This window comes from Vombatus ursinus, unplaced genomic scaffold (assembly GCF_900497805.2).
Source record: "Vombatus ursinus unplaced genomic scaffold, bare-nosed wombat genome assembly UNPS02012602.1, whole genome shotgun sequence".
Classification (NCBI taxonomy): domain Eukaryota; kingdom Metazoa; phylum Chordata; class Mammalia; order Diprotodontia; family Vombatidae; genus Vombatus; species Vombatus ursinus.
In genome coordinates, this window is record NW_020952380.1 from 1,836,373 (window position 1) to 1,851,866 (window position 15,494).

General features: G+C 38.4%; 1 protein-coding gene across 1 annotated transcript in view; it reads right to left on the minus strand.

Moving 5' to 3' along the window:
• MTHFD1L (methylenetetrahydrofolate dehydrogenase (NADP+ dependent) 1 like) overlaps nt 1-15,494 on the minus strand; it is a 214,189-nt gene that overhangs the window by 126,247 nt on the left and 72,448 nt on the right. The window contains exons 15-18 of the mRNA XM_027857977.1: nt 14,149-14,223; nt 11,567-11,669; nt 5,482-5,558; nt 3,149-3,289 (exon numbers count right to left, since the gene is read on the minus strand). Coding sequence (XP_027713778.1) covers nt 3,149-3,289; nt 5,482-5,558; nt 11,567-11,669; nt 14,149-14,223 — 396 coding nt within the window. The remainder of the gene's footprint in view (nt 1-3,148; nt 3,290-5,481; nt 5,559-11,566; nt 11,670-14,148; nt 14,224-15,494) is intronic.

Genomic DNA, 15,494 nt, shown 5'->3' on the forward strand with positions numbered 1-15,494 from the left:
AACCAAGAGGATGAAAAAAATAGACAAGGTACTTTGAGAACTAACAAACATAAATGATAATAACTATCATTTATATACTGCTTACTATGTGCCAGGCACTAGGCTAGGTACTTTACTAATAATATCTTTTTTGATCTTCACCACAACCCTGGGAAGTAGGTGCTACTACTATCCATTTTTCAGGAACCTGAGATAGACAAAGGTTAAGTGACTTGCTTAGGGTCACAAATAGTAAGTGCTTGAAATTGGATTTGAACTCAGGTCTTCTCGATTCAAGGACTGTTGCTCAATCCACTGTACCACTTAGTCACCAATGTGTTCCAAAGGTCAAACGGCTAGTATATGTCTGACAGAGGATTTGAACCCAGGGCTTTCTGACTCCCAAGTTTGGCACTCTACCCATCAAAATGGTTACTGTTTGTTTTGCTTGTTGCCTTTCCCTGGGACAGGAATCTTCATTTACTCTGACTTCTACATGGTCTCTCCATGAACTGTTCCCTCACCCCAGCCACATCTGTTCATCTCCAGCTGGCTTATATTACCTTATCACAGTGTAGCCCACTTTTGCCAACTGCTTCCCCATGCCTGGAACACACTCTCTCTTTACCTCCACCTCTGCAAATCCCCACCTTTCTTCAGAGGCAGCTAGGTGGCTCAGGAAGACTTGAGTTCTAACCTGACTTTAGACACTGACTAGCTGTGTGACCCTGGCTAAGTTGGCCTCTCTCAGCCTCAGTTTCCCCAACTATAAAATGGAGATCATAATAGCACTTTCCTCCCAGGTCACTAAAATGATGAGGCCATAATAGTACTGGAAGTTTGTCTATACTCGTCTTTCTTTTTAATGCAAAGACTAATATCTCAAACATTCCTAATTCTCCTGGGGAAAGCAGACTGGTATGAAGATAGATAATTGAGGACTCCTCTCACACTCTGATGTCTGGTGGTGACAGAAGGGAAGAATGCAGAAATACTATACTATGTTGCATCACTTCAGTCAGGCATTCATTCCCAGGTGTGTAGCCATAAATGGGGGTCTTGCTCAGGGAGAAAACAGCTTGTTGAGATTATTTCTAGAAGGCCATTCTTACCCTCAATTTGTGGTATATGTGCATAATGCTTATAAGTAACCCCCTCTCCCCTTTCCTCAAGAAGCTACTTAACTTCTACCATCCTCTAGTCTAATCAGAAGAAAGGTTTCAAAGAATTAAACAAGAATTTGTTATGGGCCTAATATATGCCAGATGCTGGGGATACAAAAACTCCTGCCTTCAAGGTTACATTCCACTAGTGGGAAACAACATATACACAGACAAGCAAATATTATAGATAGGGAGATACAGTTAATATGATTGGGGGGCAGGGGGAGAAGCACTGATACCTGTGCAGAATTACAAAAGATCTCATGTAAGAAGTAGTGCTTGAGTGGGAAACTGAAAGGAATTATGGATTATAAGAGGTAGAAATGTGGAGGGAGAGTGGAGGATGGACTGAAATGGGGAAACATCTTTGGAAAGCAGACCCACGCAGTAGGCTATAGTAATATCCAAGTGTGAAAGGATGAGGGCTTGCACAAGGGTGGTGGCAGTGTCAGAAGAGAGGAGGGCGTATATGCAAGAGATGCCACAACTGACAGGTCTTGACAACAGATTGCATGTGGGGGATGGAAGTGAGGAGTCAAAGATGATACCTAGGTAGCAAGCCCAGCGGACTGGGAGGATGGTGGTACCCTCAAAAATAAGATGGAAGTTTGCAAGAGGAGAGGATTTGGGGAAAAAGATAATGGGTTCAGTTTTTAGACATGTCAAGTTTAAGATATTTGCAAGACATAGTTTGAAATGTCTAATAGGTAGTTACAGATGCAAAACTGGAGATCACAAGAAAAATTAGGGGTAGATACACGAGAATCATCAGCACAGAGATGATAATTTATCCCCTGGGAGCTGATGAGATGATTAAGTGAAATGGTATAAAGGGAGAAAAGAAAAGGGCATGGGACAAAGCCTTGTGGTAAATTCACAGTTAATGGGTGTAACCTGGATGATGATACAGCAGAAGAGACTGAGAAGGAGTGGTCAGATAGGAAGGAGGAGAATCAGGAGAGAGTAGAGTTCAAAAAACCTAGAGAGAGAATCAAGGAGAAGAGAGTGATCTGCAGTGTCAAAGGTTGCAGTAAGAGATCATCAGTATAAGTCTATAACAGATCATCAATACTTTTGAAATAGGGGTAGCGAGGTGGCTCACTGGGCCTGGAGTCAGGAACACTCTTCTTCCTGAGTTCAAATCTAGCCTCGGACCCTTACCTTCTCCGTGACCCTGGGGCAAGTCATTTAACCCTGTTTGCCTCAGTTTTTCATCTGTAAAATGAAATGGAGAAGGAAATGGCAAACCACTCCAGTATCTTTGCCAAGAAAACCCCAAATGGGGACATGAAAAGTCGGCCATGACTGAACAACAAAGAAAGTGGAGGCAAAAGTATAAATAATTTGGTTTTTTTTTTTTAGAATTTAGCTGAGAAAGGGAAGACAAAACAAAAGATGATAAGTGTGAGGGAATAGCTATGTCAAGGGAAGGTTTTTTGAAGAATAGGGGAAATGTGGGCACGTTTGTAGGCACAGGGAAGAAGCCGGTGGATAGAGTTTGAAGATTAGGAGAGAGGGAAGGATCAAGGTCAAGTCAAGGTCAAGAAAATCAGAGAGGAAGGAATCAGGGCCTTGGTGAGGAGGAAAACTACTTCATTCTCAAAGACTGAAAGAAAGGAAGAGAAGTCAAGGGAATTGGGAAGAATAAGGGGCTCAGAATGGATGGTCAAATCACACGAGGGAGGAAAGGAAGGAATTGTTTAAAAAAATTTTCTCTCCATTCTTTTTAAAACACAAGGCAAGCAACCTTTTTTGTTTCAGAATGGAAGATAAAGACCAACATTTGCAGTTATTTTTTTATCTATATGAAAAAGTACAGCTTATGGGAAAACCAAAAGGATATATTGCTTCTTAAATCCTCAATCAGGAAAGTATTTATGTTAATTCTTTGAACTCCTAAAGTACAAACTTATCGAAGTATGAAAAGTCTCCACTCTTTTTAGTAAACCAAAGGAAAGAGTTACAAGGCAGGGGTTTTTGACCTTTGCCTCCATTTATATACCCACCAAATCCTCGGCAGTCACAGGTTGTCCTTTTTTGTCACTGGCCACCACCATTCTCCGCAGACGGTTTTTCATATCTTCCAGGCCATCTGTTAGCGCCAAAACAGCCATGATCTCACTTGCAACAGCAATGTCAAACTGGGCCTGAGGTAGACAAAGCAAAAGAATTTATTAATCACAGAGGTGCCTTTCTAAGGTGTTCTTAAAAGAAAAAAGGTCTATACTGAACTATAAGAATAAAAATAAAGTATGTATGCACTCTTTGCCTGTCCTCCTCTTGTTCAGGGTCTCACTTATCTATTTAACAATATTAATTAATCACTTACTGTGTCTTGGAAAACACTGCCAATGGTTCCCTTTCCTATTTGTATTTTCTGCCTTTCCTCTTTTATGAGAGTCTATTTGATGAAATGAGATTAGTATTTGTAAAGCTCTCAGCCCGGTGCCCGGCACACAGTAGGCACTATATAAATGCTCATTCTCTTCCCTATTTCCTTTCTCCTTTGCATGCAGTTTATTAATCAAGAAGATTGTATTTGCCTCCCAAGCAAAAAAGGTAAAGAACAGAAAGGGGATAGGCATTTATGAAAACAAAACAAAAAAGTCCAACCCCACGATAGAGTACCATTTGTGAATTCAAATGACAGAATGTTTCCAAAGCACTTAGCACAGTTCCAGGCACACAGCAAGTAATATATAAATGCTTATTTCCTTCCCTATTTCCTTTCTCCTTTGCACTTAATCTGCAGTCAAGAAGATTGTATTTGCCTCCCTAGTAAAAAATAAAGAACAGAAAAGAGGTAGGAATTTGTCAAAACAACCTTTCCCATCCCCCTGCCACAACAAACAGAAGAACATTTGTGAATTCATTCCTTCTGATCCTAGAAATTTTGTGGAGATTGGTTTTTTTTTTCTAGCTCATTGGATTTTCACATCTGTTTCCAAGACTATGGTCTTGATTAGGAAGTAATGCAAAAACCTTTTGGATTAGCTAGATTTCATTAGCTGAAAAGTTTACCACAGAATCAATTAATTTTGCAGATTGCACAAAATCTCTAAACTTTTCAGCGCTTAAGACGAGATGAACAAATTTATTTCTAACAACTCACATGATGTTCTCTCCTCTTATGACTGTGCTCATAAAGCATGCCAGAAAGAAATGGAAGGACAAAAGAACTTCAAGGACATTGGGCAGACTTCTGAGGTCTCCTTTGATGGTTTGAACACTAAAAACGTTCTTTTGGTCAAAAGCATTCAATTCAATGGGTATTTATTAAGTATCAACGATGAGAAAAGCTCTATGTTAGGTACTGGGGAAATAAATGTGAAAATGAATAGTTCCATATCTTCTAGAAGTATTCTACTGATTATATGCTAACCCTATTCATCTTTTCCCCAATATCCAATCAAGGTGTGAGCCAAACCAACCATAAGCTGAAACTTTGAGAATTATACCCAAGAAAAATCATAGCAAAAACAGCAATGCCATCCATTCTCTGCTTGAAGCAGGGAAAAATGGAGCACCTTTCTAGTTAATTCCTGTCAGGATTTCAGTGTGGATTTATTATTTTGGTCAAACTGTTGAACTTTCTCTGAAAGTCATTCACACTTAAATATGCCTACATAAGAAACGATTATAACTTTGAATGTTGGGCAGGGGGTGCATGGGACCATTTACCTTAAAAATTATGATTATCAAGTGAAGATTCCTTCTAAAATAATAACAATTCAAAAATCAGTACCAAAGAGCCAAAGGTCAAATCTAAATGAGTGATTTATTAAACCAAAGTTAAAAACAGTCATCATTTCCCAATTTCACTTTTAGTCGGTGACTTATTAACAGACTTTCATTTCCATCAAAAGACTTCTACAGCTAGTTACATTTTTCAAACAATATAAAGAATTATAAATGGCTCTTGAATATGCTAATAAAAGTTAAAAAAAATTAGAACTCCACTGTATTTAGCTGCAACATTGTTTTTAAATCAAAAAATTCCTTAAGTGCTATTAAGCCACAAAGGTGGCACATTAATTTTTCCATTTTCCATTTTTTTTTTTTAGTAATCTATACACACACAGCTTTACATGAGCTATTTGCTAACAAAACCATTAAGAATTAACATTACAAGGAAAGATGGACCTGTCCTTTCCAAGAAAGACAACTGGATACACTTCCAGACTGCATGTCATAGGGACCTTCCCTAAACCCAGCTGAATAGAATAGCAGGAGTGGTAATTAACCAGTCATTGTGGGTGAAGAAAAAGGCAAAGTACTGACTCAGCTTAACCACTTCAAACCAGGGAAGAACTTTCTCCTTAGCTGTAAATTTACCCACCTGACGAAAGAATCCTTTCTCTGTCTTAGCCTGCCCAATGGTTATTTTTCGTAGAAATCGATCATTTGTGTCCAAAACTGAAAGAGAAAAGATTAAAGTAGGCTAACAGACAAATTCTCGTTTTCTTAAATTTCTTTATCCATTAATGAATACTGAGTAATGCCATGCTATATATTTTATACTGTATTAAATGACAGCAAAAACAATGATTCTCAGCAAACAAGCCAAAATGTCTTAAACCAAAGAATTTACTTTACCGTAATTTAGCCCTGTTCACACTTCTCTCTGTATATATATCTTTAACTTTATTAATTAGAACATTCAATAAACATTTATTAAGGACCAGTTACTATAAAGCAAAGCACTGTGTTTGGAGCTTGGGGCAGGGGGCTGGACACAAAAAGACATATACAGCACAGATTTCCCTCTGGAGGAGTTTATAATTCAATAGGTAGAAAAGATAATTTCATAACTATGGAAAAAGGGACCTGGAAATAAAACCAGAAGGCATGCTAGCATAATGGAAAGAGAACTTTATTTGGAATCAAGAGATTTCATTGCTTACAAGCTGTGTGACCTTGGACAAGTCACAACTTCCTTGATTCTCTGATTCCTCACAAAATGGGGGAATTAGACTGATCTCTGAGATGACTGCCAGCTCTAAATCCCATAACACGAAATATAAAGGACAGTTCTAGGCCTAAGGCCACGTGAGGGGGAACTCAGAATTTCTGATTTAGAAGCCACCCCAGAGGCCAGTTAATTCAATCTATACTATAAAAGGAACCTCACTATAACATACTCAAGTGGTCACCCAATCCAGTGAAGGATGACTTTACTACTGGACAGCTCCAGCTATTAAGAAGTTTTTCCTTAAATCAAGCCCAAATTGGCCCATTTGCAATTTCTACCCATGGCTCCTAGTTTTGCCATCTGGGGTTAAACATAATAAGTTTTACCCTTCTTCCATAAGACAGCCTTTCAAATACTAATGCTGTTAGTCCTCTACCTCCCCCCTTACCCTCCTCCTTTTCTCCAGGGTAAATATATCCTGCTTGTTCAACTAATCTTTGTGGTTTGGATTTGAGGCTCTTTACCATTCTGGCTGCCTTTTATTTTTTTTTTCTTAAAAGGTGATGCTAAAAGCTGTATAGAATGGGGTGGTGAGGAGGGAATAATCCACTTCGGGAATGAAGCTATATAAAAGATGGATGGCAGAGGGGACAGAATGTAGACAAGAAGGATGGTTAGGAGGTTAAGACAATAGTCTAGCTAAGAAGGCATGAGGGCCTGCCCTGGGTTAGTTGCCAAGGGAATTTAGAGGAAGGGACAGATGTGAGAAAGACAAGGGAGGCAGAACTGACAGAATTTAGCAGTTGACAGGATGTGTGGGATGAGGTAAAGGAAGTGCTCAGATTAGCAGCTTGGGACATTGGAAGGATGATTGTGCCATTAACAGAAATAGAGAAATTACAGTGAGAGATTTAAGGTAACAATGGTATTAAGGTAGCTTTGTAAAGGAAGCAGAAAACACCTAGAAACTGAAAATTTTCCTTCCTATTTTAACTTGTCCATCCCTCCTTGCCCTTTAACCAAGCAATAACTAAGCAATGTATATGATTTTAAGCCAGCCAAACTGGTAGACATCAAATCTCATGGAAAAAAAAATTAACAGAAAGGCAGGTAAAACTTACTGAAATTCTTATAGGCTGCTGCCATTTTTGCCTGACGCTTGTGGCAATTTGCATGTTGCATTAAAATATGCCATTTGAAAAGATTAGAACTTGGTTATAAAAAAGAAAAAAGGAGAGTTCTTTCTCAGATCTGTACTACACATAACCTTGGCATAAGAGTGAAGTTTTATTTTTATAAAATTTCAAAAAAAAAAAAGGCCAGCAACCAAAGTTCAGCTGTTTTTCATTTAACAAAGTTAAAACAACAACAACAACAAAACATATATACACACAAAAACCTCAGGCAAGAAAGCAGCTGGAAAAATCTTTGGGAGACGGTGGCATCAAAAGCCCATCTGCATCTTCAGGATGCCATCTGTACTGGAGGATTTCTTACAATTTACAGTTTTATTGATGCTGAGGAAAAAATATGTGAAAAGAGCCAGAGAGAAATAATCATAGGTCACATTTACATAGCAGTTTCAATAAATGAGAAAGTGACTCAAGAGATTTCTCTCAAGCCCAGTATGAAGACAGATAATGGAAAGAAAATTCCAAGTAAATGATAAGTGTTTCTGTAAACTCATCTAAGCTAAAAGGCTTCCAATCTTGGTCAACTCATGGAATTTAATCTTATGGTGAAGGTTTGTCTGGTCATTTTTATTGCATAATATTCTTTTGAGCCCTAACATAGACCACAACTATACCTAACACAATTCCTGCTCACTAGTCTCTCACAGCTGAAGTTACACAGAACATAGTACATAGTTACATAGAATATATATGTCAGCTGTTAGCTCTAGCTTTTAAATTTAGTTATTGACACTGCAACTGATCATTGCTGGTATTCATGTTCTCAAGCAGGATTGAGTGAGACTTGCTCACTCAGAGGCTGCTGTTGTTGTCCTTCCTTTCCAGAGGACCAATGACATCAGGAGGGTGATGTCTTGACTTGTAAATGAATTGGATTTAAGTGAGGCAGAGCTGTGCAAAGTCATCAGCCTCACTCTCTCCTCTTGAGTCTTTGTAGACCAGTGGCAAGGCATAGGTCAGGACGACTAGCTAAGGCCCAGCATGCAGTGGGAGACCTTGGCCTTTTTAAGCTAAGATCTTTCTCAGGTCTCAGTTTGTCTGAGGCAACACCCATTCAGTAGTGAAAGTCTAGGTAAGAATTGAGGTAAAAGATGGCCTAGTTTGACTTCACAAAAGAATCAATCTGGAAGGGGAAGACCCTCAGAGTTTCTGGCCAGAACAGAACCAGTTGCTATTTACACTCACTCTTAGCCATCAAAACCCAAACAATGAGCAAGTGAGGTTTGGGCTGGGGCCTATTATTGGCCAATCAGTGAGAGCCAGAGTGATTTGGGTTTAAAGTATATACAAGTAGCTCCATTTGAATCCCAAAGGGCTTTATCAAAACCTGGTTTTTCAGAGTCATATTTTGAGAAATAATAAATGAAAACTACATGAGACAAGAGAGTTAACTGTCCCAGTTTAAAACAAAACAAAACAAAGATAGAATTAATAAGTAGGGAAGAAAAAAATGATCGCATATTAAACCAGCAAAAATTTACTGAGCACTCACTCATTACAGAACACTGCTGTAGAAGATATGTCTGCTTGGGCAGATTCAAATTTGTTTCTCTAATAGAAGACACAGATCCACAAGAAGTATAGAGAGATCCCTCCAAGGCTCTAACTTACTCAATACCAGTGTATCTTGAAGTACAATTTCCAATTCAACTTCATCCCTTTTCTATTCCAGCTATCTAATCAGATTTTAAAAAACCTAATCTTAATCATAAGGGCAAAGCTTATATTGGCTCTAGAGAAAAAAAAAGGCAATGGTCCAGTGTCATAGGTTTCACCTCCCACATCAATTAACATTACATAAGACCAAGATGGCAGGGTATACAATTTCAAATTCTTCTGACCATAAGTGTTTTCATTAGCACTACAACTTTCCATACTTCAGTGCCCCAGCAGTAACATGATTCTTGTATTTATTGGAATTACTTTTAAAAGTTGTCATGTCCTTTCATATTAATCCAAGGCCACAGAATACTTTGTCTCATTCTACCTTCTCAGAAAAAAATTAATTTGAGAATTGGCATCTGTCATAAGTTGTCCCACGGAGAGTTTTTTTACACTAGGATCCAAGAATTGAGCTCACTGCTATATTTCTGAATCCTGCTCTAAAATGAGATCACTCTAATTGCAGAAGACAGGAGGACACCAAACTTTGTATTTGACTTTTACCTGCTTTTTGTTTTTCTTTTTTTCCCCACAGGTAAATCGCAGTGGAGGTCTTTAAAAAAATGAATCCTAAACCTAATTCATAAATTAGCTACTATAAAATAGCTTAACTACTGAATTTTTGAGACAAACTGTGTACTGGTAGTCTGCCCTTCAGAATTTAAGAATGACTTTAGACAACTAGAAATTCTCTTAAAAAAAAAAATTCCCTGGGTTGTTCAGATATGAAACCTTTTAGCTGACTAGGCAGATGAGTTTACATAAATACTTACCATTTACTTGGAATTTTCTTTCCATTATCTGTGTTATACCGAGCTTGAGAAAAAAAAAAAACAAAAAAACTCTTGAGTCACTTTCTCATTTATTGAAACTGTTATGTAAATGTGACCTATGATTATTTCTCTCTGGTTCTTTCATACATTTTTTTCCCCTCAGCATCAATAAAATTGTGAGAAAAACAAACAAACAAACAAAAAAACCTCTTAGAACAATAAAATCCACTCAACAGATGTGTATAAAGCTTCTCCTGGGCTAAGCGCTTGGCAGGACATAAAGAAAGTTTTACCTTTTGATCTAGCAACAGAGGAGAGGTTTATCTACACTGAAAAACATGCAAACAAGGAAACAAAAATAAAGCAACTGGTATTATAGCAACAGAAAAATAGTTGCAAACAGTGCAAAGTGAAGTGATAGGAAAAAGATTTCATCAAAGAGGTCAGAGTCAAAGGATCACTGGATCAGAGATTTAGAACTGGAGGATACCTGGAGGTTGGGCAGCTAGGTGGTGTAATGGATAGAGCGCCGAGTCTTACTAACTGTGGGACCTTGGACAAGTCACCTAACTCTGTTTGCCTCAGTTTCCTCATCTATAAAATGAGCTGGAGAAGGAAACAGCAAACCAATTCAGCGTCTCTGCTTGGCCCAAGGGTGCAGACCTTGGTTCCAAGGAGGAAAATTTGGGTTTGATAGGAAAAATTTCCTAAAAACTGAAGCTATTCAAACTGGAATGAACCTCATGTGTGAATTTCTCCTCACTTGAGATCTTAACTTTTTTTACTTATGCTTTTTGTTTTTATATAATCCCTATATAACTCTCCATGTCCACTGGACAAAGAGTTAAGCAAAGTGAAGACCATAGTCTGACAATGTAGGTGACTTTTCCACTCAAGAGAGCCACACCTTTCTAAAAAAACAAAAACAAAAATCATGGTACATGTTCTTGGTACTGGAGGTCTTCAAGCAAAGGTTAGATGACTGCTTGTTGAGGAAAGCACAGGAGGACTCCTTAGCTACTTGGCTTGGATAACCTCTGCACTCTCTCCAATTAGGCTCTGCAATTGTTGCTCCAGTGCCTTCCTGGAGCATGGAGGTGGCTGAGCCCTTAAAAGCTCCAACAGTATAAGCACAAGCACTGGCAGACACTAAGCCAAGCTGTAAAAGATTAAGTTACAAGAGGAAACCCTCTCCTAGGCTTTAGAGAAGTCTGGCATGAAGGTTTCATTACTGAGGAGGATAGAGGTGGATGGTCTATTGATAGAGGGAAAACCTTCTTCCCTGCCTGTAATTTACAGTGGGTTCCAGTACTTCCAGGTACCCCAGCCTGGTGATCCCCTTAAGACTATTCTGTGTCAGAGAATTTATATTACCTTATTCTGTGTTACAGAATTTATGTTATCTTAATTTAGACCTCTTCACACTTCTCTCTATATATTTAATTTAATTAATTAGAACACTGAATATACATTCATTAATGGCTAGTTACTATAAAGTAAAGCATTGTGCTAGGAGTTAAATTTTGTTTGGAAACTACTGCTTAGAGGTGCTTAGCAACTGATACATGATTATGATTCTTTATCTTTGCAGTATATTGGAGTTCCCCAAACCATATTTAATTAGGTTACTTATTGTAATTGTAGAAGTTTAAAAAAACCCATAATTCATTAATCCAGGCTTTGCATAAATTTGGGTGGGCATAGGAGACTCCCTGTCACAAGAAGAGGCATTTAATAAATGCTCATTGATAGACTGATTGAAGTCACTTAGCCTTGGTTTCTTCGGCTACAAAATGGGAATAATAATACTTTCCCTACATACTACAGAGAATGATGGTGACAGAAGTGTTTTGTAGACCTTGAAAACATCATAAATGTGCTTACCTCTCTGCCACGTGATGGTAGATGGGTCAATGTCAAGCCGGGCAAATCTGGTCATTTCCTCTTCTGTCAGTGTGCTTGGATCAGTCTTATTTATTCCTAATTTCTACAGAAAAGAAAAGTAACACAATGCAACGAAACTTGCCAAATGTATATGAGATAGATAACTTTTCCTCTTAGTTTTAGATTTTGCCCCTGCAAATCTCTAAGTGTTACTTTACATGACCACCATGTTCAGGAGAGAGAAAAAAATTCTGGCAGCACAACTGACACTATTTCATCAGACTCTACATTCAACCCCCACATTGCCATTTATAACCATTATTTCAAGTAAAACCTGCGTCTATACTGTTTTCCAAGCAGTTTCCTTCTTATTTAGCAAAAAAACACCTATAACATTTTTTTAGACCTGCATATTCCCCCAGTGAAACATTACTTCTGAGACATGTTTCTATAATGAGAAAAAGAATAGGGAGGTATAAAAGCCTGAAAGTTAATGTTAGGCAAAAGAAAACATAAATTATATGTAATACGAAGTGAAGAGGAATATTATACCAACCACTATTCCCCAATTAGTTGAACTATTTAGAGTCCTGTAGCGTAAGACACTTCCCGTAGCTTTAATCATATTTCTAATGTGGGTAAGAGACGGTAGTATAGTATTGTGGACAGAGGGCTAGGCCTGCTGTTAGGGAGTCCTGGATTTGAATACTTCCTGAGATGCTTACTAGTTGTGTGGTCCTAGGCAACTGGTCCTTGGTGATCTCTTAATCCTTTTCTATCTCTAAATCTGTGAAATCCTGAGCCTCTTAAAAATTCACATCCACCTGATGTGAGGCTGCTTGGCCTACACTGACTGGGTCAGGAATGAATTCTTCCTCATCTATCACATACAATAGGCTCCTGTCCTCCCAACTCCCACTCGCCTAGTGAGTCTGTATTCAGGGTCGGACTTTGGTACAGCATATAAAAGACAGAATTAGGATATATTTACATGTTGATCCTATTTACACTAGCAGCACACTATGTAACTATAGAGGTAGATTTTTTTTTTAATTACACAGTTTTAGTTTGTAATTAGGGCAGTAAAGCTTTAACACCATCCTTTGTCACCTAAAGGCTGCAAAATATGACAATCATAGTTCGACTTTTTCTCTGCTAGAGAACGAGGGCAAATCAAGGTGATAATTAATGTGTACCCAGACTACAGGACTCTGGAAACAATTAAAAAGCATTAGAAGGGAATTACTGCTAACCTTTCAAAGCTAAACTTAAGTGCTATCTTCTGCATGAAATTCTTTCCACATCTCTCAGATGGTGGTCCCATCCCTCCTCCCCACATTTGGCTGTTGTTCAGTTGTATCCAACACTTTGTGTCCCCTTTCGGGATTTTGTTGGTAAAGATACTAGAGTGGTTTGCTACCTCCTTCTCCAGCTCATTTTACAGATAAGGAAACCAAGGTAAACAGGTTTAAATGACTTGCCCGAGGTCATACCGCTAGTAATTATCCGAGGTCAGACTATCCCTTTTGGGGTTTTATGAACAAATATACTAGAGTGGTTTGCCATTTCCTTCTCCAGCTTAATTTACAGATTAGGAAACTGAAGCAAACAGGATAAAGTGACTTACCCAGGGTCACACAGTCACACAGGTGTCTGAGGCCAGATCAGAACTCTAGGCTTCCTGATTCTAGGCCCAGCACTCTATGTACTTTGTAACCTTGCCACCCTTGCATTCGTACATGTTGCCACTTCCCAAACAGTATGAATGCTCTTTGAGATCAGTCAGAGATGCTCTTCAATTTGTAGTCTAGACTCTACAGAATGGTCCCTGGGGCAATGAGAGTTAAGTGACTAGTCCAGGGTCAGGCACAGCCAATATATGTACCAGAACCCAGGGATTCCTGATTCTAGGACAACTCTGCTTTACACACTACTCTTGTAGGTAAGAGGCAATTAATAAACCATTATTGACTGGTGGAACGATTATTTGTATTTTTGTCATTCTTTTGTTAATCAGTTGTGTCCGACCCTTTGTGATCCCATTTGGGATTTTCTCAGCAAAGGTACTGGAGTGGTTTGTGATTTCCTTCGCCAGCTCATTTTACAGATGAGGAAACTGACACAAAGAGGATTAAATGACTTGTCCATGGACACACAGCTAGTAAGTATCCGAGGCTGGATTTGAACTTAGGTCCTCCTGACCTCAGGCCCACATTCTATCCACTGCATCACCTAGCTGCCTGATTATATGCATAGCAATGACTTTTCATTATTTTTACACAGAAAACTGAGGACTCCAAACCAAGATGGTAGCACTAATGCTACTAACGAAAACCACAAAAATTCTTATCTTTAGAGAAGAGGTCAAGTATACTAAAAATTTGATTCGCCTGTCTATTGACTCACTTTTTAAGAACTTCACAGTAGATATTAAATTCATCTTATCTCCAACTAAGTTTCTGAATACTGAGACCAAACTGAAGATAAAACAGTTGCTAATGTGCTTTAAAAGGTTTTCATTTTATTTTTCTGCAGTATGTTCTCTACATTTCCCTCCTTAGAAACACAAACTGGACACTTACTTTCAAGCGATTGAGCTGAATGCCTGAAAATGCTCTCACACCATTCACTAATGGCACCAATCGATTAAACAGCGCCTGAGAACCAACCGAAAGAACAACAAAATCAAGTTTAAGGGACATTTATAAACTATGCAGTATGATATACTTTGCTACTTGAGATTTAAGTTGTTCAGATCAGAATCCACTGAAATCCTTTGGCTTAACACAAACAAGATAAACTTTAATTCAATTTTCAAGAAAATTCTGTTAAATTTGAATATTACAATCAGTTTGTGTAAACACAACTTTTTTTTTTTTTTGCTTTTTGGTGAGGCAATCAGGGTTAAGCGACTTGCCCAGGGTCACACAGCTAGTAAGTGTCAAGTGTCTGAAGCCGGATTTGAACTCAGGTCTTCCTGACTCCAAGGCCACAGCTCTATCCACTGCACCACCTAGCTATCCCATAAACACAACTTTTTAACAGAGATCCTAAAAATTTTCAAATTAACATTTGTCCGGACATGTGCTCTCTATTTCTCACAAACACCACACCAAGTCTTAAGTGATGGACACTGAAGACGCCAAAATCCACGCAGAAATGTTGAGGAAAACTATCTTCCTATCTGGACTCCACCTTTACAAATAATTAATAGCGATACATTTACACATACTGAAATCTTCATCTTGGATTATATGAGCCCTGAGATATTATTTATAAAGTGCTTAGCACAGTGCCTGGCACTTAGTAGGTGCTTAATAAATGCTTATTCCCTCCCCCTTCTCTTCCCATGCCCCCTGAGAATGTGTGATTTCTTATACACAATGCGAGCAGTACGATTTGCTCACATAAGGACCTATATAGAACACTGTGCTGCTCAATTGTACTCCCAATGTAGCATCACTGCTAAATTCAGGAACTAAGAGGGTTGGCCAGTATTAGGGGAGGGGAAAAAGTTTGTTTTGTTTTTGTTTTCAGTCTGGGCCTGTGATTTTATTGGTATAGGGAACTCCAAAGGTGGAATTCCTCTGCAATGATATAGAACTACAACTTACTCGCAACTTAGAATCCAGAGAGTTGTCTGGATACTCAGAAGTTAAATGACTTGCCCTCACATATCTAATGGGTACTACTTGACCTGCCAGGTCTTCCTTAGTACAAAGTCAGCTGTCTATTTATTATGCCATACTGGCTCTTTAGGAAAAAATGATGATGATGATGATGATGTGGAGGTAAAGGAAGTATAAGAAGATAGCATCTACATAGTGCTTTTATATAAATTTACATAGGTTTGCAAATCACTTTGCAAATATATCATTTGATCCTCACATAGCAACTCTGGAAGGTAAGTATTCTTAAACCAATTTTA